We start from the raw sequence: 23,511 nt of genomic DNA, 5'->3' as shown, positions 1-23,511 counted from the left end.
TTCAATACTGAGGATGTGTTGAGCGCAGGCTATCACCCACACATGCATATGTAGAGAGAAGAGGCAGTAACTGGTGAGATTGACTAGCAGTCACATTCCTTATTATATTAGTACTAGTCAATCTAACCTTGGCAAGATCCAGACTCTAATTTACAATACCAACAATAGCATCAAAGGTCATTTAATTTCATGGCAAATGTTGTGTTAAATTTTCTCTCAAATATGCAGTGAGTAGCCTATACCACAGTGGGTAGTGACGAGAACTAGAGTAATAGAGGAAAAATTGCATAATTATGAACTGTGTAACTACGAACACAGGCACTACCAAATCTGAAGTGTTTAAGACCTTGTGACATTAGAGTTCATAATGAAAATAAAGGGTGCCCTGGTCTTAATGAGTTACGATCATGAGACGCAGCTATCACACGGGTGGCAAGACAAGATTTTATCTCACCCTTGCAGATTTTCCAGTTTCCAAAATAACATGATCTTAGTCAGGCGTACTCCATTATTCCGTACCAAATGGAGAAGCTGTAAACCCACAGACGTCACCTCATGGGGATAGCAGACCATGTGCATACTGCCACCCTTTGGGGACCTTGGGACCTCCAAGAGAGGACAAAATCTTCAGCATTTACAAGCAAAACTCTGCTGTCATGAACACAGCTAAGTGGCAGTTGCTGCCAACTTCCTCCATCACCTACTGCTGTAGCTGGAAGCCACCGCAAATCACATCTTCCTACTTTCAAAGCCAGTAAACACAGAACAAAAGAATCTGGTCTTGCAGTATGATTTTCGTTCTGTTAAATGTGTATACCTGAGGGAGTCGCTGATTGCAAAACCTGACTGCTTCTGAAACAATGTCGTCTCCAGTTGGCTCCTACATGAATTAATTTTCCAGGATCAGTAGGAATTAATCTAATTCCTGTGAAGTAGGAATAATAACTATGCCTCCCAAACCAGGGGCATACTCAGGACACAGTTAATATAGACTAAACGTCACTGTTTGCATAGCTTCAACCTCACAGAAGACAGAAGAACTTCAAAATATATCAGCTACCCTCTAAACAGACTCTACCTTCAAGTAACATTATTCTTTTGACTGTAAATCCCTTAAATTAGTATGGTCCCAGTCTTCATTTACTCCCCCTGCAGTTTCACAATTTGTCCATGATTTAGCCAAACACCTGTAAGAAATTTCTGACTAAAATCATATTCATACTATGGCTAGTTAGGATTTTATTTTTTTTTTTAATGGCTTGTTGCTGCCAGGGAAGACTGTTCATCAGAAGCAATTTTGTCTACTGTTGGGGAGACTGCTGGTTAGGGTAGTGGGTGGACATGTGTTTCCAACTCAACGTAGGTCTCAGAGTCACGTATAATGAAAATGAGAAGGAAGACTCTGGAGTCTTGCCATGGTTTTGGGTGCTGCAGCAGCCACTGCTCACTTCAAGAGCTGGCCATTATCACTGCCTGTGCCCACTGCCCTGGGATTTTGCATGGGCCAGAGTCAAACTTTTCCCTAAAGGCACCACAGCTGCTCAGATATTCACAGACGCTGTCTGGCACCCTGCACCCTGACCTCCTGCAAAGAGTCACTGGGTCCACCCTAACAGGAGAGGGTGAAAATAGTGACACTATAGCATGCTGGTTAGAGCCCTATAAAAATAAGCTAAACCTATACAAAGAAGAGACTAATACAGCTCTCAGGGAGCACACCAACCACTTGTATTACGTGGAGTTAGTACAGACCAGAATATCTGAGGAGGGAAGGAGGGACTTTTCACTCTTTTCAATAAGTATCTCTCCCTGGTTCATGATTTGGTACAGTGTGAGAATGAGAAAAAAAGAAACTTTTCCGCTCCTTACACCCCAACCTTGGTACATTTCTAAATCTTTCACCTTATTTCCAGTAGGAACCTGAAAACAACTACAAAGGTCAATCACCCAGGTTGTTAATTTCAGAGATATTCCAGCCCGCTCCAGTGTCCCTGGCAACATGAGCGTGTTTCAACAAGCAATAAACAGCATAGCAGAAGTTTAGAGCTGTCTCTGGGATGCTGTTGTAATCCTAGCATTATAGATCTGTTGCTATAGCAGGGCTATACAAAACTGCTTGTTTAAACAAGGTCCAGATCTGGAAGTATTTTATGGCAATTTATAGTGCCATCCATATTAATCTATTTTATAAAAGGAAGAAGCTATAAGTAATAGTTCAATGGTAAAACTGAAATAATTTTAATAGTATTTTAAGACACTTAACAATATTTATTTACATGCTTTAACATATTCCAAAGAGAGGCATTCTTACTATTTCTTCAACATCTATTTCAAAATACAGTATACAATGCTTATTTTGGAGTGGTTTTTTTTTTTTAATATTGCATAAATGGAGGTTCTCTGGACTCAAGAAATCACTAGAACATACAGGGTTAAGGACTCAGTATTTTCTGTGGCTCTTGGTTCATTTACAAGGTACATGCACCATATGAAGTTCATTTGTGATTCCCTACTCATCCTCTCCCCCACCCATGCACAGAAATAGCCTCAGTATTGCAAACTGGTTTCACAGCTGTGGGTTGTGCCCTGCCCTGCATGGCAGACTTTTCCAAAACAGGACATGTTACACATCAAATGCAGAAAGCGTGCCTCCCTGGAAACTTCCCATACTCAAAGGAGAAACTTGTGAATGCAAGCTCTATATACTATCTTGTAAGTGAATTAGTAGGCAATTGGGGGTAACTGTCCTTTTTGAATATATGCTAGACTGAGTTAATTATTGTTTAACTGCTAAAGCTTTCCAGAGCAATCATGCTGATTGTGATCCAACACTTATTAAAATATTAATTTTATATGTCAAACAGCTTCATTTTTTTAAAAACTAGATTTAGTTTTCTGTTTTTGGAAAAAATATACTGTAAGAGAATGGAAATTTGCTGTTCCATCCACGGTCTCTAAGAAAAACGGTCAAATCAGACTGGTCATCACCTACATATCAGTATAGGAAAACAGGATGCAGTACATGAAGAAGCTTTAAGATTTGACAGTAGTGACTCAGTCTTTTCTTTAGGTGTTCTACCTTACCCCTGAAAAAAAGATTTTCAGTGTTTGTGTTTCAGTATAAAAATCAATCATTGTACCATTTCCAGGTATACTTTTGACGTGAATTAACTTCTCCCTGCTGTAGAGAGGTTTTTTTATAGGAAGACTCAAGAGTTCATCAGATCCTGAAAGTGAATTTAGAAGACTAACTTTAACCTCTCCAATTTGGAAAACCTCTAAAGGTATTCCCTGAAATAGATAATTTTAATATTATCCCAAATAGAACTAAAAATATGGTATAACATGGTATCATTCTCTCCGATACATTGAAAAGGCCATCCATGGAAGGCTGTTAGTAGAGACATCCTATCATTATGCACAGTGAAGCAGGAAGGAAATTAAAGCTGAGATGGTGACAAATATTGCAGATACATCACCTTAGACCCCTAAATGCCACCCATCCCTGCCCACACTCTGAAGTAACAGGCTTTCCAGATGTCATCTCCCTTATAGTTGTGAAATGAGTTGGAAAACAAAAATAGATGACAATAGATGGAAAAAGTAGATGCTCTCATCTTCCATTCAGAGACATGGGTTGATTGTATCAGAGAGTGTACTGTCTAGAAGTGAAGCTTTTGAAAATAAGTCTTTAGTCATTAAACCTGGCCAGAAATTGCAAAACAAGTTCTTGCTTAATCTTCATTGAATGATTTAAATTTATTGTGGATGCTCAGAAGCAAAGTCAGAGAGGAGTTAAAGTTATCCCCTGGCTTTGTTTGGATAAATATAGCCTCAAAGGTTCTAGTCATAAAACAGAGATTTACATCAACCGAGAACTGATTTATTTATTTTGGAAATAAACTCATTCCCCCTCATTTCTCAAAACAGCCCTAGAAAATACTCTCTTGAAAGACCCTAAAGATCATCAACATTTAAATTCTACTGAGTACTTCCCGTCAATTTCTTCAAACAGCCTAAGCACCACACAACCTTAAAGCACTTCTCTAAACTACTTCAGTGACCAGATTTCACATGGTCCCTTTACTAATAAAATTAAAAATAGCTTGAGTAAAAAATGAAATGCAGAAATGTAAACCTTTCAGGATCACTTTAGACTCATGTGTGGAGAGAAACAGAGCAGAGTAGCAGTGCTTCTGTTCAGTTTGTTATGCAGCCAAAGCACTAAAGTAACAGTACAACTGCCTACAAACTTGACATCACTTGAGTCACAGGGGGTTTCGGGTTTTTTTCAAGTTACTGTGGTCAGAGGACTTCTGCTATTAGAAGACAACCTTTAAAAATAAAACAAACACTTCTTGCATAATAGCAGTAATTTAGTAACCCATTAATTTCATACTACTTAATGAAAGTCTGTATTATATTTACTGTAGCAAATGATTTGTCAATGATGAAGGTCAAGAAACCTGCTTTAAAGATAGAGACTTGCTGTTGAGCAGAATTTGACCAGCCACAAGTTTGAGCAAGACAACATGCTTGTTCATGCCAGTCTGAGGAAATAGTGAACATACTCAGGGCGTTCAAACAAATTCCGAAGTTTAACCAGGGACTGTTCATGTGCTGGAACAAACATCTGGAGGATTGGGGTCCCTAGACTAACATGGTCAAATATGCTGACCAACTTGGACCAAACTGTAATCAAAACCTTTACACTAAACAAACTACTGCAAGATGAACAACTGGCACCTTCAAAATGAGTACACTTGCAGGAAGTGTAAGTAAGTAGCCTTGTTTACTGCTGAGCTTTTCTGCAAGTGTGTATGCAGAATCTGACAGAGAGCTAAGGGCACACAGTACTTCATACCCAAACCACAGTACCCACCTCTCTGAAGCCTGATTAAATGGAAGGGTTGAAAGTTCATGTAAAAACTAGTCTAAGCTTCCAGTCACATGATTTCCTTTTCTACTTCAATGGTTGCAGAATATCAGGCTCACACAATGACATCACAGCTTTTAGGAAGAAAAAGGGAAGAGAAAGGTCATCACGTACACCTGAGGTAAGGTTTTCAGAAGTGCTATCTAGACTTCAGTCTGTTTTCACTGAGCAGATGATTGTTTGCAGAGACCAGTCACAATGTAAAATTTGTCCAACCTTACCAATAAAACGTGAAGCCATGAATATAGAAACCATTCAAGTTCTTCAAGTCGGTGACTACTAGCAGGCCATGCCTACTTCTACCCAGAAACAGAAACCTTCATCATCTGTATAGCTGCAGTTTCTTGCCTGTTGCAGCCTACATTAAGGAGCTGAACCTGTGAACACCGTTCATTGTTGCCCTGTGAGAAGATCTTTGCTGCACACCTAACCTAACTTTTCTTGAGGCTATTTTCAATTATATAGTAAGAAAGTTCCCAATAGAACCTGATCAAAGCCACCAAGTAAGATGCATCCAGAGAAACAGGACTGTCTCTGGAAGCATCAATGGCTGTACTAAGTGAAAAGCAAGAATGTTGATCCATTATTTCTATACTACACCCACTCAAACAGCAGTGATGATAAGAAGCACCTAGACCAGAGTATTCACTTTGTTAACAAAGGTCTCTTCAGATTTCACTGTTTTTCCTGTGCTTGGCCCTAGATCTCCAGGCACATTCTCAGTGCTCCTGTTTAACATGCCCTTGTAAGACACTGCAATAGGAATGTGAGTACCAGGCAAGCCCCAGCAAGCAGCGTTCCTACATTCATGAACACCAGTATGTGGGTGTGTAGTGCAGGAGAAAGGGTAGCAGTGTGCAAGCAAGGGAGTATGTGGGTAGATGGAAAGAATGGGTACAACACAAAGAATAAGACAGACAGTACCTCCATGTTCACTAGTGTGAAACAGATGTAGGTGGGTGAGATGTTTATTGAGCATTAAAATAGAAACACAAATAGGAAAGAACAAATATAAGGGCAAGATAAAAAACAAAGTTAAGGCATGAGAATTAACAAAGATGCTACTAGGTAAGTGGACACATGAAAACAAAAGTAAATACAAGATACTGAGCAAGAACTCATCTGAGAGCATTAGCCTCACTGATAAAAAACTGTTGCAATCAAGGCAGTCAACATATATTACCTAAACTAGCTGGCAATTGATAATTAATCCCTAGAAAAAGAATAGGCCAGAACAACTGACAAATTCAGCTGCTCTGATATGATATAGCCATATTCTCCATTTTGATACTTTGGCTTTTCAATTTTCCTCATAATTTTCTTTCTGGAAAAACACATCCAGCTCAACTGCTGAATGAACCAAGCAATAATTGACTCCTACATAGCACATGCCCTCATGACACTGAAGTTTTTCTGTGTCCATATGCTCGGCAGCACAAGGAATTCAAAGTAACAAGGCCATATCAGAAACCATGTTAACCAGCCCATCCAACATATGCCTCAGTTACCTGCTTGTCTCAGTATGACCTCACCTCTCTGGGCAAGGAGTCTCTTTCAGGCTAGGTAAGATCCTTGATTACAATGAAACTGCAGAGTTTCCCCAGAGCCCACATTCCCCCTCATGGGACCACAGTTTGAGCTGATGCACACAGAAGTTGTACATTCTCCTGCAGACTGATACCAGATGACATCTAGTGGAATATCTATGTAATAAGAGGAAGGGTGTGATTTAGGTTCAATCACATTAATGACTACACCTTCCACTCTTATGTGCTTTAAATATTCTGGAAAAGGAAGTAGAAAGGTAACATTCTGGGTATCAAGCTATGAAACAATGGTAGTGGAAAGCAACTGACTCAGAGAAAAAGTTGTAAAACCATATTTAAGCTACCTGTAGAGAGTAAGAAGATAGGTCCTCATAGTGGCATGGTGATGGCAGGCAGGAACATATCCTTAGCCCTTCAGAGTCCCTCAGTCTTTGAGGGCTTCCCAGCCAGCCAGATTCTCTGGTTTTACAGTTCCTCTGCACTGATCCAAGGACAGATCTGCTGGCAAGTCAACCACTCAATGCAGTCCTGACTTGCGGAGAAATCACTCTATAACTGTGGAGTTATAAAGTAGGTATGTTTATTCAGCGCTGGGCGCACGGGGGATCGCTCCACCACAAACATGCGCATCATTTGCAGCTCCCGTCCGGCTTATATGCTATAAAGTAGTGCATATTCATAAAACGCCTATACATATACATAGTCTACCCTCTCCTCCCCTCGCTTCTCATGGTAATCAGGTCTCCTCCTCTCACGCCTGCGCAATGAGCTCTTGAAGTTCTGGGCCGGGGTCATAAAGATGAAGTACCTCTTCTTCCTAGCTGATGAACTTTTCACCCTGTCGCTCTGCGCACCCTCAGTTGTTCTCTGGCTTCTGTCCAGATTGCCAGGCCAGTTTGTGGGGTAATTTGTTGCTGATACCCACAACTTCAATGACCAGAGGAGGCTTCTCTTTGAGCTAGGAGATAGTAGCCTAGCAACGTTATCAGCACCTGGTATGTCTTTGCGAACAGCCCCATAGCCTCCTTTTGTCTTTGCGAAAGTTTCCCAGTCTTGTACCATCCATCTAAGATTGTTTAGATTCCCCATCTCAGTCCTAAGTGCCTGAAAATACCCATTAAATTTCACATGGTGCTTTAGAGTATGGTCAAGTATACAACAAAACTGCAGACATGAAATAAGCAACAAATCCTACACTTAAATATTATTCCACAGTACGAGTCAAGAGAAGGTTTGGAGAAGTTATTTTCTTCAGCTTAATAGCAAAAACAAGCTTATGGAAAAAAAACCAAACAAGTTTATTTCAATTTTAAACATTATTACAACATTTTTATAGTCTGTAATATGTAAAAGAAAATATTTCAACACAAAGTCACTGGTTACTGATCCTCAGTCATCGCACAATTTAGATTTACAAAGAAATCTCATAATATGGTGTCCTGATCATGAACATCAGTTGATGATAGAAAAAAGCCCTATATAGTTCATTATCATTCATTTTAATACTAAGATTTTAGATTAAATATCCTTTATTGCCAATGAAATTTATTGCAAAAATATACGTAAGCTTGTATATGTACATATGTGTGCATACAAGGTTTTTATATGTAAATCAAATAGTTAAAACACTGACTAATATCACCATTGGAGTCTATCAACATAACTGGAATTTTCACTGTGTAACTTTTCCAGAATCACATTTATTCATATGGGGCTTTTTTTTAAAAAAAAAAAAAAAAAATTAAACAGTTTTACAAGTAAGATCTTTATAGCCATTTTTTTTTTTTTGTTAAGTTCAGGCCAAAGTTACTTCCCTCAGATGTTTTTAGTATGTAACTGCCTGTATGTGCAGGCATTACAAGTACTATTTTTGAGGAGGCATGTGAGAAAGTTGGGTTGTCTCACTACTGTGATTGTATGAATAATCAACCCAGGTTACATTACACAGATGTTTGCTCCTGCCCATTCCTATTATAGAAAGAGAGAAAAATACTCTAAAATCCTGTGTGAAGGTATGAAGAACACAAAATAAGATTTAATGAAATATCAACCCATAGAAAATAAATCACATTGTGATATTTGTCCCTCCCTTTCCATCAGCACAGGCTAGGTCCCATGGTGAGTTCCTTACAGGCTAGCTCTTACGCTGCCCTGCTCAGACAACAGGTTGTGCTGTAGGTGTGCTCACCACACATTTCCTCCCTAGCAGAATCAGTACTGTTGGAAAATGGATGCACATACTTCTACACTGGGCCTGTACACCAGTAGGGTGAGCTGCAATAAAATAAATGAGTGTGCTATATTATTGTAGGCTGGAACTTCAGTTTAAGTTCAAATACTACACAGTTTATGCTTTCCCTAGGAGGCATTGTAAGAGAAAAAGAAAGATGGGTCATAACAGAGAGATCAGATTGAAAGAAACATTGCACACCACACACAGCTGGGCTGTCAGATAGGGCAGGGAGAAGACCAAGCTTTCCCTCTGGACACAGTTGGTGCTTTGTAGACACTGGCAAATCCCCAGAGACCACAACTCTCAACTACCCCCAGAAAGGACAGAAAGCCCTCTAGAAACATTCCCCCTCCCCTCCCTTTCTGTTTTATAACAAATAGTTGAGCTAGTGCTTAGTCCCAGTATTACTACAAACAAGTCCACCACTGGCACAAACAGAGCAACTTCAGTGATATTGAATGCACAGCTGCTTTGAAAAGATATTCTTTTCAAAGAGAAATGTAGATAGCTTGCGTCTCGGTTTAAAATGAGGCCATAAGCTGGGCAACAGCTGTGAGAAAAATTACAAAGGACCTCATACAAGTTTAAGGCAAGTTCTGCTCTGACATCGCTCAGATGGTGTGCAATACGAAGTTGAGAAGTTAGAAGCACGTAACAGCGTCACACTAATAGGTCAGAGCAGAAAATAAAGACACTCTTATGGCAATTCAAAGTACTTCATACGCTCTCTGTAAGGAGGTGAAATTTGGGTTTAGTGCAAGGGTACTTTTGCCTTTCATCTCATTTCAACATGGACTTTAGATTTCATGTAAAGAACTTTGATGAAGGGATGGAAAATATAAATCACAAAATTTGGACAATACATGCAAGATTTCAGTAAAGTAAAATGCAGCTTCATTTCATTAGAACTGATCAGTGGAGATGTCAAGATAATTTCAGAGCAAACAGCCTCTATCAGTGGTGCATTAGAGTCCAACTGAACTTTTTCTGATAGAAACCACAGCCACTGTTTGCCTATGGTATGTATAAGAAAGGAGTCAGACACTCACACGAGCAGCATAGACACAACCAAAGGGTGATAAGGACCCTCTACACTAAAAGAAAATAATGAAGCAAAAGAAGTCAAGGAATTTGGAAAATTATCCCTACAAATACAACTACTAAATGAAACTTTTCAACCAAGGGAAACAATCCAAGAAGAGTTTATGTGAGTACAAGGTTTTGTACTTCGAAATATTAACAGGAAAGTAGAGCACAGGCAGGGAAACACCTCTTTCTCTAGGCATGTAAAGTTATCTCAGCATAGCAAAAGTATTCATTTTATAAATGTTTCTGATGTAACCCTATTTATAGATTAATATTTTGTGTAATACTCTTAGTACAAAGTAAGCTGATGACATTATAGAAGGCAGTTAATCAGAAATTTTATACAGCAGTTTCCTCTGAAGAAACCTGTACTGTGTACTAAAACCTGTGACATTAGGTAGTTTGCAGATTCACTAGCACAGCATAAGGGTGCTGAAAAATGTTGTAGTTTGGAAAATAAAGAAATCTTGTTCTTTGACCTACCAAAGCAGTTTTTCTGATATTTTTCCAATATAAAATATAATAACACTTAAACAATCACTTCCACATCAGTACTGCTTATATGTTTTACAGACGTTAATAACTTTAGGACAGATTAATTTATTATCAGACAGGCAATTGCTTCTCTTAAAGTGCTGTAACCATGTGACTTTCTTTTTGATTACAAGACCTGCAGGAAGCACAGATCCTACATGTTCAAGAACTTATGGTCTTGTTGCAATAAAGCCTTATAATAACAAAAAGGATACTATATGTTATTCATATGTACCAGGTGAAGACAGCTCCCATGATCCCAATCTATGTAGCTGAACACTGCAAAGCTGTATTAAGTAAAGATGTGGATGGGCTACCATTTACAGTAGAAAAAAGGACACTAATACAGGTAAAGGCTCAGCTCACGCTCATGAAGACTAGCCAATTCAAAACTGACACAAATTGACCAAGGGCATGTTGTAGCTTTGTGTCCTATTCCTGTCCTATTTTAGGAGTAAGACTATTGCCAGCAATATTAGACTAAGGAAGCATAGACTATGCTTCAATGGAAAGAAGACATTCCAGAGAAGCACTGAAAAAGATAAAATCAGCATGCTCTGTTCCTTGGTTCATTAGGAAATGTTTCTAATATTAAAAGAAGAGAGAATCACAAAGCCCTGGATGTATGCACCCAACAAGCCCTGAGGAATACTATTTGCTTAAAGCCTCTAACTCAAATTTAAATGGCTCCCCAGAACTGTTACATTTCCTTATACAAATGTGAGTTTATGCAGCAGCCACCCAAAGAGAAAAAATACTGATTGACACTTTGAATTTAGATGGAAATAGCTGAACTAGATTACTTAATAATGTTTCATCTAATATTTTTTGAGCATTTCTGTGTAGCAGGCAACCTACATAACCTTCTTCAGGTTTCAATAAAGCCACAAAGGCTGTATTTTGTTTATATTTCTGTGAATAGAAGACAAAAAATTGCAACATGAAAAGACCCAAAATAGAGGGCATTGGGTAAAATAGTCTAAAATAAGGTGATGAGCAATAACCATATGCCTGGATTTAAATGCATAAATACCTTAAATATGGAATATTGTGCAGTTTTAAAACATTGCTTTTAGGCAGGGGGTGAGATGAGTAAATACTAGTGAAATGAATAGGCAAGTGTAGGGTAAGTCCTACAGAAGCAAAGCAAAGAGCATAGTTCAGACACCACCACAAAAGTCGGAAACGGGCAACGGCCACTGGCAATCCTACAGGGTCGGAATCTTACTGCAGGAGTCGCAGTATAGCGGTCAGGCAGAGTTGTGAAATGTCAACATCCTGCCAGAAATCTACTGGGTAAGACTCTTGTATAATGAAAAATTGGATATAGATGCCAGGGGAACAAGGAAAATAAGACTAAATGCAAATGCGATCATTTCACAGGTTCAGAATGCTGGGAGATAATCCTTGTTCTGTGTTTTATTACATGTTTCAGATTGAAGAAATTTGTTGTAGAAGTAATATGCACCAGTCAAACCCAAACCTAAAAAACCCTGTGAGTTTAAATAAATAATGTCTAGAACTATTGTTTTGATTTCAGGCAGGTATATACAAGCTTATCCACTGTACCATGCGAACTTTGCAAAGAATTTGGCATCTCTTGAAAGCCAAAGGAGAAGAAATAAAAATACTTCAGGTTACAAGATTTTTTAAATTTTGTTTTTCAAACAAACATATTCTTGACTGTCTTATTCCTAAAAAAATTACACCCTTTTGTTACTGATTTTATTATCAACTGAAATTAAATTGTGTTTGATTTTAATATAAGTATAGAATTAAGAGATATTTTAGTAAAAATCATTTTACATTTATTGTATTTTGAATCTAGCAACCAACTGCTACTCTAAAATTCCCTGTCCAGCCCCATACCAAGGCCAAAGGGATTGGTCATAATTGTCTAGTAGGAATGGTTAGAACCTAGGTAACAAAACACAAGGTGATTTGTAAACGGATTTATAATACATGTATAGGACTAGGAGAATGCAAGTAGTTGTCAAGGTCCAGGATTAATGGGAACTGAGGGAAGTGACCATAACAGCTTGCAAGTACCTGCCAAGAAAACTGTGTCCTTAAGCAAAAGGTAATTCCGGCAGGGGGAGATCGCGACCACCAACTCATGGACCACCTACTCACATTACACCCCGGACCCATTTCTAGACATTTCTAACCTTTACTGCGCAGAATCGGAAATAGGAGAATATGTTAATGATTTCTTAGAAACGGTATGTTTATGTATGAATAATTAATATGTATGAGTAAGTTCTATATAAGGTGTATAATTCTGGTGCCTGGTGCCAACGTGTTGTTGGCAAGAACACTCCCCTACACATCTCAAGTTTTATTCCGGATTTTCGGTAACACTTTCTTACTGATATCTTCTCTACACAAAAACAAGTTTAATACCAAATTTTATTGACTTTGAGATACCTGCTGGACAAATATCAGTGTTAATCTCAAACACAGCGTTGTTCAGTTTGCATTGAGCTCTAATCCCAGATCCAGGTCACCCTGATCTTTCAGGGAAAGGATTCCTGGTTTCTTTTGGTCTTAGGTCAGGCTCAAACTTGTAATCTCTTTTCACAATTGGAGAAGAAAAGAGGGAGAATTATTAGCACTTCTATTTTTCCCCTAACAGATATCCATTGGAATACCTGATTATATTTTTTGTTTTTTAAGTTCTTGCATGTTACAAAAACATATTTTGGTCTAATCCTTCAGTCATGACTCATAGTTGAAGATTAGATGCATAAAATAAGAATACTGCTAGAACTGGTAGCATTGTTATATGGAGACCAAATTATAACTGGAATTTGGAATTTAAGATAGCCAGAACTGAGTACAGCTGGTTTAACACTCACATGTTCTCCATGTTTAGGAGAATGAGTCCAAATACTTGCTGGCTTTGCAAGATATTCAGAGCAGAAGAAAATGGAATCAGTTTTAAGTAACAGTAGGATTCTTATGTTCTGCAATACATGCAGCTGTCTGAGTATGAGACACAAAAATCTCAAAATTCACAGGGTTTTTTTTTAAGTTTTCTTTGCAAATTTAAGATCATGCAAGAGTGCAACAGCTTCACAACTGCTCCAGCTGACCACTTTCACATAGCCCATTCCTTTGCAGTACATGAAGTATAAAACTGGCTTTTCTCTAGTGGAAGGAAAGCATATCCCAGTGGGAACTTCTTTTATATTAAATAGGCATAGGTTTAAACTAATTCATGGATTAAGTCCAGATTTCGGACTGTGAAGAATCTTTAAACCCAATATTTTGGGCCAGTCCCTTAAAAGAATTTAGACTGTTGGCAAAGGTTGAATACACATGTGGTGGATAAGAGACAAGGCCAAGCACTTCCTGCAAGTCATCTGCCACCAACCTCAGTGGAAGCCAACCATAGCTAGAACTTTGGTCAGTTTGTCACACTGGGGTGAGGAAAGGCTTCCATCCAACATGCCTGCCAAGTGGTATCAGATCATACATGGTCTTGATTTACTGATTAGAGAAAAACATGTCCTCCACAGCAATGCTGAGGTGTGTCTGACAACTCCTGGAGCTGCCATTTGGATGAGGTTAAGTGGCAGAAATCCAGACAGCATTTCAAAGAGACTCCCAGAGGAGAAATTCTCTCCCATACAGCAGTGGCCAGGGAAGCCCCTTACTCTGGAAATAGTACAGTAACTGAATGATAGCTCCCCCCAGACACTACAACCGCATTTTGCAATTTAAACTTTGGAGTCCCAGCTATAAAGCCTTATTCTTGGAAAATACTAAGATTTTTTTGAGTGCAATATATGTTCTTCAGCCAATTCAATCATGTTGCAAATCAGTACAGCAAGAAGTTTACTGTCATCGCAGCAGTAGCATTAGGACAGATCCTAATAACCCATGGTCACATTTTCCTTACCACCTTTCATGTTTTCCCGATTTTAAAGGAAAGTAAAAAGGTTTTCCTCTGTGTCAGCTGCCACACCAGGCAGCATTCTTTCTGCTTCAACAGATTAATGCTAAAGACAAATAATCAGAAATGGAAATAAGATGGCTCTACTGATGATGCTCAGACAGACAAGATTGTCACTTGTTCTATATACAAGTGCAATTGCTGACAGAGGTGAAAAATTATCTGTGTCAGTAACAGTGAATGTGACTCAGAAGCAGCTCTTAAGGAACAATGCATTCAAAGGACTAGAGATCCTCACCCCCCATAACCACACGCCTCATGAGTTTATAGAGAGGAGGCCAGTAGCTCACAAGAAGGAAAAAAATACAATCTTTTACTGGCAAGAGTTACTAGAAAGTTATTGACGCCATAATTTGATTGTGGTACCATTTCTATTACTATGTATTCCCCTGATCAATTCAGACTGATGAGGAAAGCCTGACAGAATAATCAGTGAGTCACAGCGTGTACTCTTTCAGAGAAAGAGAGAATTATACCAAGTTAAAAATAAACCAGTGGTCACCAATTAAAGCTACAAAGCTACTAATGGCTGTTGTGCAGCAGAAAATTATGAAGCATCATGCAGCACCCATACCAAAGCCAATTTAGCTTTTAATTAAAAAAAAAAAAAAAAAGTTCTGTAATACTGATAGCTGTTGTGAAAATTGTAGCTTGTATGAAAACAAAATACTTAATGGGAAGGGATCTTCTCCCAGGTTAGGCTGACGCATTATGGAAAGCACCCACTGGAATGCATCCCTTGTGTTTTCTTCTACTAATATAAGCAAAACCATTTTTTCCAAGTTACCAGCATTGATGTCCTATAAAAATCAGTTGGTGTAAATTATAAAGGCAGATAACACTGTGTTAAACTGAGTCAGGATACAACCTGACACCCTGTTAATCAGGGTGGTGGTAGCAGTCTGGTAGAATGGTGGCTGCGTTCCCCCCGAAGCGGTGATCCTGTATAAAGAAGGTCTGGTCTTCCTCAGAAAAGTCCAGTGGTGGCTAAGTAGTTCCTGTCCTCTGGAAATCCAGTGGAAAAGAGAGCGTCTCTGGTATTCAGAATCTCAGGTTATATCCAGGATGGAATGCTGGTTTTCTCCCTCTGGGTGGAGCATCTCACAATGGGGTAATGAGTCATGCTGCATGGCATTGATGGGCCGTTAACAGAAAGATAGTCTGGAGGGGGGGGAGGCAAGGAAACACTGCCCCAACTGATTTCTACAGCTCATGAGCATGGTAGTAGAATACACTGCAACCCAGGACAGTCACATACAGAGTTACGTCACAGCACAAACCTATAAAATGATTTTTAAGGACTGGCATTATTTTCAAACTACAGACAAATTATAAAGATCAAGAAGATTACAGACGTAATTTGTAACAACTAAAGATTTTAATGGCAAAATCTTTCTTTAACAGCAACCAACATAGTACGTAACAGTTTGCAGGGAAAGCACAGGGAGAAAGTGCATAAGAGAAGACATTTAAGAGAGACAAAATTACAAGCATGCCTGCTGCTTGTGCTATAATCACCATTACTGCCAGATGACAGGCAGTGCTCAGTGTCTTTAGAAACTTGAAAGCCCAGAGTGCTGCACCACCAGAAAAGCTTGCTTTAAATAAAACGCTTGTAGCTTCCAGCAGCATTCAGATATTACCCTTCTTGAAATACCTCATTCACTGCACTTAAGTGGCACCATTTGTTGGTTTTGAATTCATTTAAATGTTTAATGACATTGGAAAATGCAAAGGCATACTCATAAGAAAACCCAGAAACTCTAAAGCCAATGGATTTGCAGCTCTTTATGAAAGGTAGGCAGAGTATTTCCCTATCTTAGGTTTTACTCGAAAATACATCTTCCAACTGCAAGCACCATTCCTGCTCAAGTGCTACACCCAGTGAAGCCTCATAAACGTTCTCCTGGCTAGAGGCATTTCAGCAACTCGATCACCTACTCCTGTACAAAGCATTTCTAATGACATGACAAAAGGCAGCCTCAGGAATTTAATCTTTGCCAAAATCCCACTGATTGCTGCTGTTGAACTCCACTGCCAGGTGTTGCAAAGACATCCTCACGTGCAGAACACCTTATTTGCTGAAGTAAATGCTTTACTTCACTCAATTACAGTGGCAAGGAAAAGAATATTTTCTGTCTTTGCTGATTGCTTTTCCCCAAAATTCTTACACCAAGAAAAGAAGGTCTGTAATAGGTAGCAAACCGTCTGTTCATCAAATCCAGTAGGAAGACAATAGAAAAGCAAACGGTCATACGAACTATTGTATGTTGTGTAATACTAACAGCAAATGTTTAATTGAATTAAACATTATAAGTGTATATGGTGACAGGAAGAAAAGGGGGGTGAACAACAAGAGAAGAAGCATCTGCACAAAGAGGTGTGAAGAGTTGCAGATGCCCAATTAAGCCAACAAGGGAGTATTCAGGACCATAAATCTCCTTATTCAAGGAGACTGCTGGGCCTAGGCTGATAAGGACACTGCAGATTTAGTGGATCAGCACATTCCAGGCCAAGGGTGAAAAGTACACTGTGAGGAGGACTTAGGGCCTTCATCCCAGACGACCACCGCCCATAATTTAGAGACCCTTACCCGTATTTTTGACCGCTCCTGCGCAAGCGTAAAAGACTGATAAGCTAATTACCATACGAAGCGGGAGTAGGCAGGATTAGGTAATGTATATGTATAGGCGTTTAATGAATATGCAATGCTTTGTAGTATAAAATTAAGACAAAATTCCTTGAGAGGTGCGGGCCGTTGTTGGAGCAGGAGACTCCCCAGCCACCCAGCGCCGTTTTGCTTGTTGCCGCTTGCTAAATAAAACTCTGACTCAGGCAAATTTAAGAAGTCAGTTTATAACAAGGTCTTATTATCATTATCTTTTTTACTCATGACTGAGTAAAAAAATACTTATATGTCTTCTGCACAAAACTAAATCTGGAATTTAAAAATACTTGTCAGTCTTTGGACATGTTTGATAATGTTCACAGAGACCAGGAAGAATGAAGTTTTCAGTGCTCTGTCTCTGCGTAGTGAAACGCCACTTAGGTTAAAGGGAGCTCTGCATGTTCAGGAAAATGCAGTGTTGGAAGTGTAGGGCTCTGGGGTGAGTTAGTGTGTTTAATTCCCTACTTTGACAAAATGTAATAATATTACAGGTGTACAATCAAGAATTATACTGCCTTGTAAACGTCTCTATTGCCTTCAAAGGACTCTAAAAGTAATGCATATTACATGGTATATAAATAGGGCTTCTGAAATTTTTACAGATGGCCTATGATCTACAAGACCTACTTGAAGATAGAGCACAGTGATGAAAACACAGAATTTTGCCTTGCTTGTGAAGCCTATAAGAAGATCACATCACAGAGGAAGAGGATTTCTGTGGCCAGGAAACTTTTTACAAGTTACATTCAACCCCAAGCTCCCAATGAGGCGACATACAATAACATGAACTTGTTATTTACTCTCATAGCAGTGCCTGATGTGTAATGTAGCTTACAAAAAGCATCAACAAATGTTATATTAAAGGGAGTGAAAACTGTTGCTATTCATCCTCCCCAAACTCTCTTGCACACAGAATTTTAATACTTGCCTTCAAATCTTGTCTATGGGCAAATCTTTCAACTAAATCTGCCAAGGATACAAGCAAAAGGCACAATTAGATTAAGAACCAAGTATTTGGATCCATACTATTCTTTTTAGTATCTGATCCAGGGGCCATTGATACCACTTCAATAGATTTCAGATTAGGCCATTGCTACATGGATATAAATATTACTCTGGTCTTTGCAAGAGTAAATATAAATGAACAAAGTAAAAACTACCCACTGCTGCTGCCTTTTAAATAAGGGCTAAAAGAAAGTTATGTAATAAACTATTGTAACTAATTTGCTAAGTTAAGCAAGGTGGGTGCTGTAATAAACTATTGTAACTAATTTGCTAGGTTAGGCAAGGAGGGTAGGTACACTTGAATGATCTGTAAATGTTAATTAAATGTAAAGTGGGCCATTCAGATTGGAAAATGTAACCTGTCTCAGAAACCCCACCCAGAGCTGACATGTAACTGCTGTTTGAAGAAAAGCCCGCCAAAAGGATGAGATCATGAGGCTTTTAAAAGATCCAATAGGAGAAACGCGCGCCAAGAGACCAAGGCTTCGAGACTTTCAAAAGACCTGATGGGGGGGGACATGCACCCCAGCAACCCAAATGACCCAATGGAAAAGAGCAGGACAACTGTCTGACGGGAGGAGATTGGTTAAAGACGATGGCACAAGAGTATAAAACCGCTGCTTTTTGGAACTCGGGGTGCGTGTGGCAGAATTGAGGCTCTCCATGCACCCAGCGCCGCTTTGCCTATTGCTTCCCACCCTAGATCAATTGAACCCAAATAAATATATATATTTTTATAAAAATTGCCTTTGTCTGATTATAACAGTTCAAAGACAGAGTAATTATTTTCTACTTCCAGCAGCATAAGATTTAGGGAAAACAATGCAGATCTGTGTGTAAAGTGTTTGTGAGTGATTTGCCTTTTTTTTTTTTTTTTTTTTTTTTTTTTTTTTTTTCCCTGAAAAGTGGCTATACAAAAAAGTCATTCCTGCTTGGCCAGGCATGCTTTATGACCTTTAACTATTCCTGTTTATTATTCTCCTTGCAAAAGTAAGCTAATACTGGCTTTTACTGCCACTGTCTCTGGCAGACTGACATAACAGAAAAATCAGGCTAGATTGTTTTCTGGTTTACACATAACAATAAAACCAATTCAGCTGGATTCCCAAATGTTGGCTGAGAGCAGTTGCTGCTTTAAATGACTAAACCACTCCCACTAATCCAAAATTTGAGGAAATTTGAAAGTTTCCTCTGTTGGTTTTAAATGTCAATTGGCAAGACAATGCATTTTTCTGTCTTTTTCTGATTTATTTTACTTTTAGCATGTGCAGCTGTAGGAAACTCAGCAAGACATTTGCATTTCCAAAAGAGAAGAGTCAGTATTGCCAACCACAAATTCATTAATCAAAGTAAGAGCTTAAATCCGGACAGTTAAAAATAAACTGTGTAATTTTTTTTCTAAAATACTATGTATTTGAATCTTGTTATTGGCTGTCTAGTTTCTAGATCTTCAGCACACAATGATTTCATGTTCTCCTGATATTCACTATTAACCAAAGAACTCTACAAAGATAGATGCTCATAAAGATTTTAAACAGTTTATATTCAGATTTCAACACCATTTAAAAAGGTGCTCCTGGATCCCAACCAATGAAAGACATCAACACTCCTCTCAACATTAACAAAGTCAAAATAAAAAAAAAACCAAAAACCCACCAAAAAACCAATGTAATTCATCATGAGCTAATGGATTATCAAAGTTCCCATTTTATCTTATATACTTTCCTATCACCTTTCTGTTCTTACACACTCACGGAGCTTCAATTTATCTGCTACAAACCCTGGATTGCAGCAGAAGATTGAGAGGTTGATATATGGGCTCAGTTTTAGCTTATCTCAGCGATCATAATTTTAGCATTGGTTTTCACAGGTACTGTGCACCTCCAGTCACTTGGATGCATTTGAAATCAAAAGCCAGGCTTCCTCCTCGGGGATCTAATCATAACTCTAGGAACAATTCTTAGCAAAAGAAAATGGACTTGGACGTCAGCACCTTTCAGCTATTCCTTCCACCACAGCCACTCCATACAAGCCGTGTCTGCAGGACTTCTTCCACTGCCTAAACCATACATATGTTCTTATTCTTTCTAGAATTAGCAAGCAAATCATACATATACCACTTAACGTCCCTAAGGTTTGAAGTCGTGGGCCCATATATAACGATAGAATTAAAGATATAAAGAACAGGCATTCAGTACAGGTGTCCTAAATTCAATCTTCCTTACCATTCCTTTGCATTTATTCAGTGATACTTCAGTAATGTTGCTTTCTGTTTCAGGTTAACATTGACAGTCCTGTGAGGAAAGCAATTATAAGGACTATTCAAGAGCCACAGTCCTGTTTTGATGAAGCACAGAGCATAATTTACATGCACATGGAAAGAGATTCTTATCCACGATTTCTTCAATCAAAGTTCTCTCAAAAACTCGAACCCAGCCTTTAAACTGATGGCAATAATTCAAGGGTAAATTAAAGAGAAATACTGAAAATTTAGAATAGTTTCTTCTGGCATGCCAAGTGTGTAAGATTTAAAGTAGGAGAAATTAGGCAGTAGACATATTATTAGTAATCTGCTCAACTGTTCTGTTGATGTTAGAATTGATAAGGCACTATCTTCCCCCTTCCTTTTCTTTTTTCACAGAAGAGTTTTGGTTTCATTTTCCTCTCCCCTCAATAAAACCCTAAAACCTAGCAAAAGCTATATATAAAAATTTCAGCCAAAAAAGATAGCTTAAGGTTCTAGTCTCTTATTGATATTTTAAAACTCGATTAGCATATTTCCAGTATTCTTGTTTTGAGAGATCTAAAATTAAAAAAATGGTTTTGCTACTAGGAAATAATTATTTATTTGGCTATACATAACACAGAAGAAAAAAAAAATCTGCACTGCTACATTTACTTTTTTTTGTTGTTTTATTCTTATAATCTTTCAAAGTAAAAGAAGATAAGTTTCAAAGTACAGCTGTTTGCTTAAGATATGAAGTGTGGTATTCATATGGTGTGGAGTCGATTTTATGCTGAATTATGATGTACAACATATGCTAAGAAGGTACTTGGTCTACAGTATACTATAATACTACCAATGATTCCTGAATTTATCTCCAATGACAAAACTCATTAATATTTTATTTATTTTTCTGGGTATGGACACAAAAATATATTGCTTTCCCTTCAGGCACAAATAGATACAAGTGGACCTGACATTTGAACCTCATAATTTAACACAAATAGGTGTCTTTCTCTCTCATATATAAACTGTACAAGACAACTTGCTGATTCATTGATCAAGTACCGAGGTACTCTAGGTTTACATTCAAAAACCAGTCTGATTTTCCAAATCTCATTAAAACTGGAATCTCTTAATTCTTTTAATGGACCTCAACAGAGACACAAAAAGCCACAGGAAATCAGGGAACTCTCTAGCATCCTCTCAAGCTGCATTATTCCGAGGAATACAAAGAACAAGTCATTCTAACAGCAGCCCCATGAACTCTGATAGTATCACTGTTCCTCTAGAATGATTTCACAGGAGAAATGAAGTATTCATTCATTTGGATACATTTATTTGACACAATTACTTCATTGTTACTTCATGTTGCCGGTTCCTGATTTTGTTTTTTACCTCAAGCTGTAACTTGGCTGCCTAGTTTAAAAAGTCAATTTTTGTGACGATGTAATCATTGTCTCACCTGTCAGGAAAGCCTAGTCTTTCTATGGGAGGCTCACAACAGTCCATCGCGCCACTCCCTTAACCACGGTAAATTTTTGTTCTCACTGAGAACCTCCCCTATTTTCTCAGTGTGAATGTCTAAGCCTTTTCCTTATGAGGCAAGCATGAAAACACAGGTCAGTGCAGACAGTGAACAGACAATTTAGTTTCACTTCTGTGGCATCTGTCTTGTAGTGAGGAGAAACTAGAGTTGTTCTTTTAAGATGTTCCTCTGGCCAGTGTAAGAAGGTATACATGAATATATTTCAAGGTAAGGTATCAATCACTCCTAAAATAATTAATCATTGTTTAGGGCCTCTGAGTAGTGGTATTATTGTGGTGCACAATAGAGGTTACATTTGGGAAGAGGGACAGTGACTTACTGATGACAGATAAGTATGTTTATCAACAACTATGAAATGCATAATATGATGTCTAACTTTGTATGAAGTTATATTGGTAAATTGTAACTGTGTATGTGTTCTAATGCCAGCACGTTACAATATATTATAAATGGTCATATTGTAATTTATCAGTTATCTAAGGCTCCACAAATTCTTTTTATCCATGATTTTTATGAAATTCTCAAGCTAGAATTTATGTACATGTCTAAAGCAGAATACAAAGCAAGTCTGAGCATAATCTACACTAGTACAGAAAGTTTTAAGATAACTGATAACTTCAGTGTTGTAAGAAAAGAGATTGTTAGTATAGGAGATAATCCTCTCCTTTTGCACTGATATCATGTAAAAGGATTATCATATGAATGTGTGAATATTCAGTTCACAAACCCACTCTCAGCAAGCATGGACTTCATAGGAAATCCTGATAGGGATAGTATAGCTTTAGCTGCTGTTAACTTCTGATGTACGTACAGTGCATTAGACTTTGGCTTGATCTTGCAGATGCCACAGCCTCACAGCAAAGAAAAACTGTAGGAATTATTAAAAAGCAGTTTCTGCAGTGAAGTGGATCTGTGAGAAAAGCCAACCTGGGCAGGGGGAAAAAAAAACCCAAGCAAAGGACTACACTATGAAAAGCCTTCCTCTTCCTGTTAGAATTAGTAATTCAGAAGACCTAGACATTGGTCTCTGAGTTGGAGAGGCTTGTAATGACCAAGGATAATAATTCTTCATAACCAAACAGGCTTAGCATGCAGGCATCTGAAGTGGTTACACAAAGAGACTGGTCACATACATTTTGATAGAAACTTTCTCCCTACAGAAAGGGGATTATCCAGAAGGAGAGAAAGGAAAAAAAAAATAAATCTTCCATAGAGAATGCTCAGAGAAATCAGAGAAACTCACACTTTTTTATGGCATGAAATGTTTAGTGTTTATTTTGCTAACAGGTCATGAGTCTAGCAACTCTTATGGCTAGGGAGCTTATTAAATTGTACTTCCTTCTAGACAACTTCCTAAAAGATTGGTTGGGGTTTTTTTGATTGTTTTCATTAAGTTGAAAGAAAAGGGGGTCCTTTTCCTAAAATTTATTTTTCCTTCGTGTTGCCAGACACATGACAATAACACTGTATTTCATCAGATCACATGATTCATAAAACAGTAACTAATGTCAGCAGCAATAACAAGTCACTGCTTTTAACATTTTCATTAACAGCACTTGAACAAGCTCAGGTATACTTTCCACTGGCAGACAACACTAAAAGGCATTTGCTCACATTAATCATTCAAAGCTCCTGTTAAGATAGATAAGAAACTTTAAAATAGCTAAATTGGCAGAATTCTCTCTCATTCTTCCCTCGTATACTTAACACAAATAAAAAAAAATTAAACCCCCAAAACAATGGAAATTCTCCAAACACATTAAATTTGGCA

At 38.2% G+C, this 23,511-nt stretch overlaps 1 protein-coding gene across 1 annotated transcript; it reads left to right on the top strand.

Annotated features, from left to right (window-relative positions):
- Positions 1-13,215: 13,215 nt before the first annotated feature.
- Positions 13,216-20,410, top strand: RGS13 (regulator of G protein signaling 13). Its single transcript, XM_026853980.1, is given in 4 exon segments — positions 13,216-13,325; positions 14,173-14,193; positions 17,565-17,730; positions 20,246-20,410. Coding segments are annotated over 4 exon segments (462 nt in total).
- Positions 20,411-23,511: the final 3,101 nt, after the last annotated feature.

The sequence above is a fragment of the Athene cunicularia genome, assembly GCF_003259725.1.
Source record: "Athene cunicularia isolate RWA chromosome 8 unlocalized genomic scaffold, athCun1 chr8_part1, whole genome shotgun sequence".
Taxonomy (NCBI): Eukaryota; Metazoa; Chordata; class Aves; order Strigiformes; family Strigidae; genus Athene; species Athene cunicularia.
The sequence above is the reverse complement of the archived record's forward strand: the minus strand, read 5'-3'. Positions and strand labels throughout refer to the sequence as shown.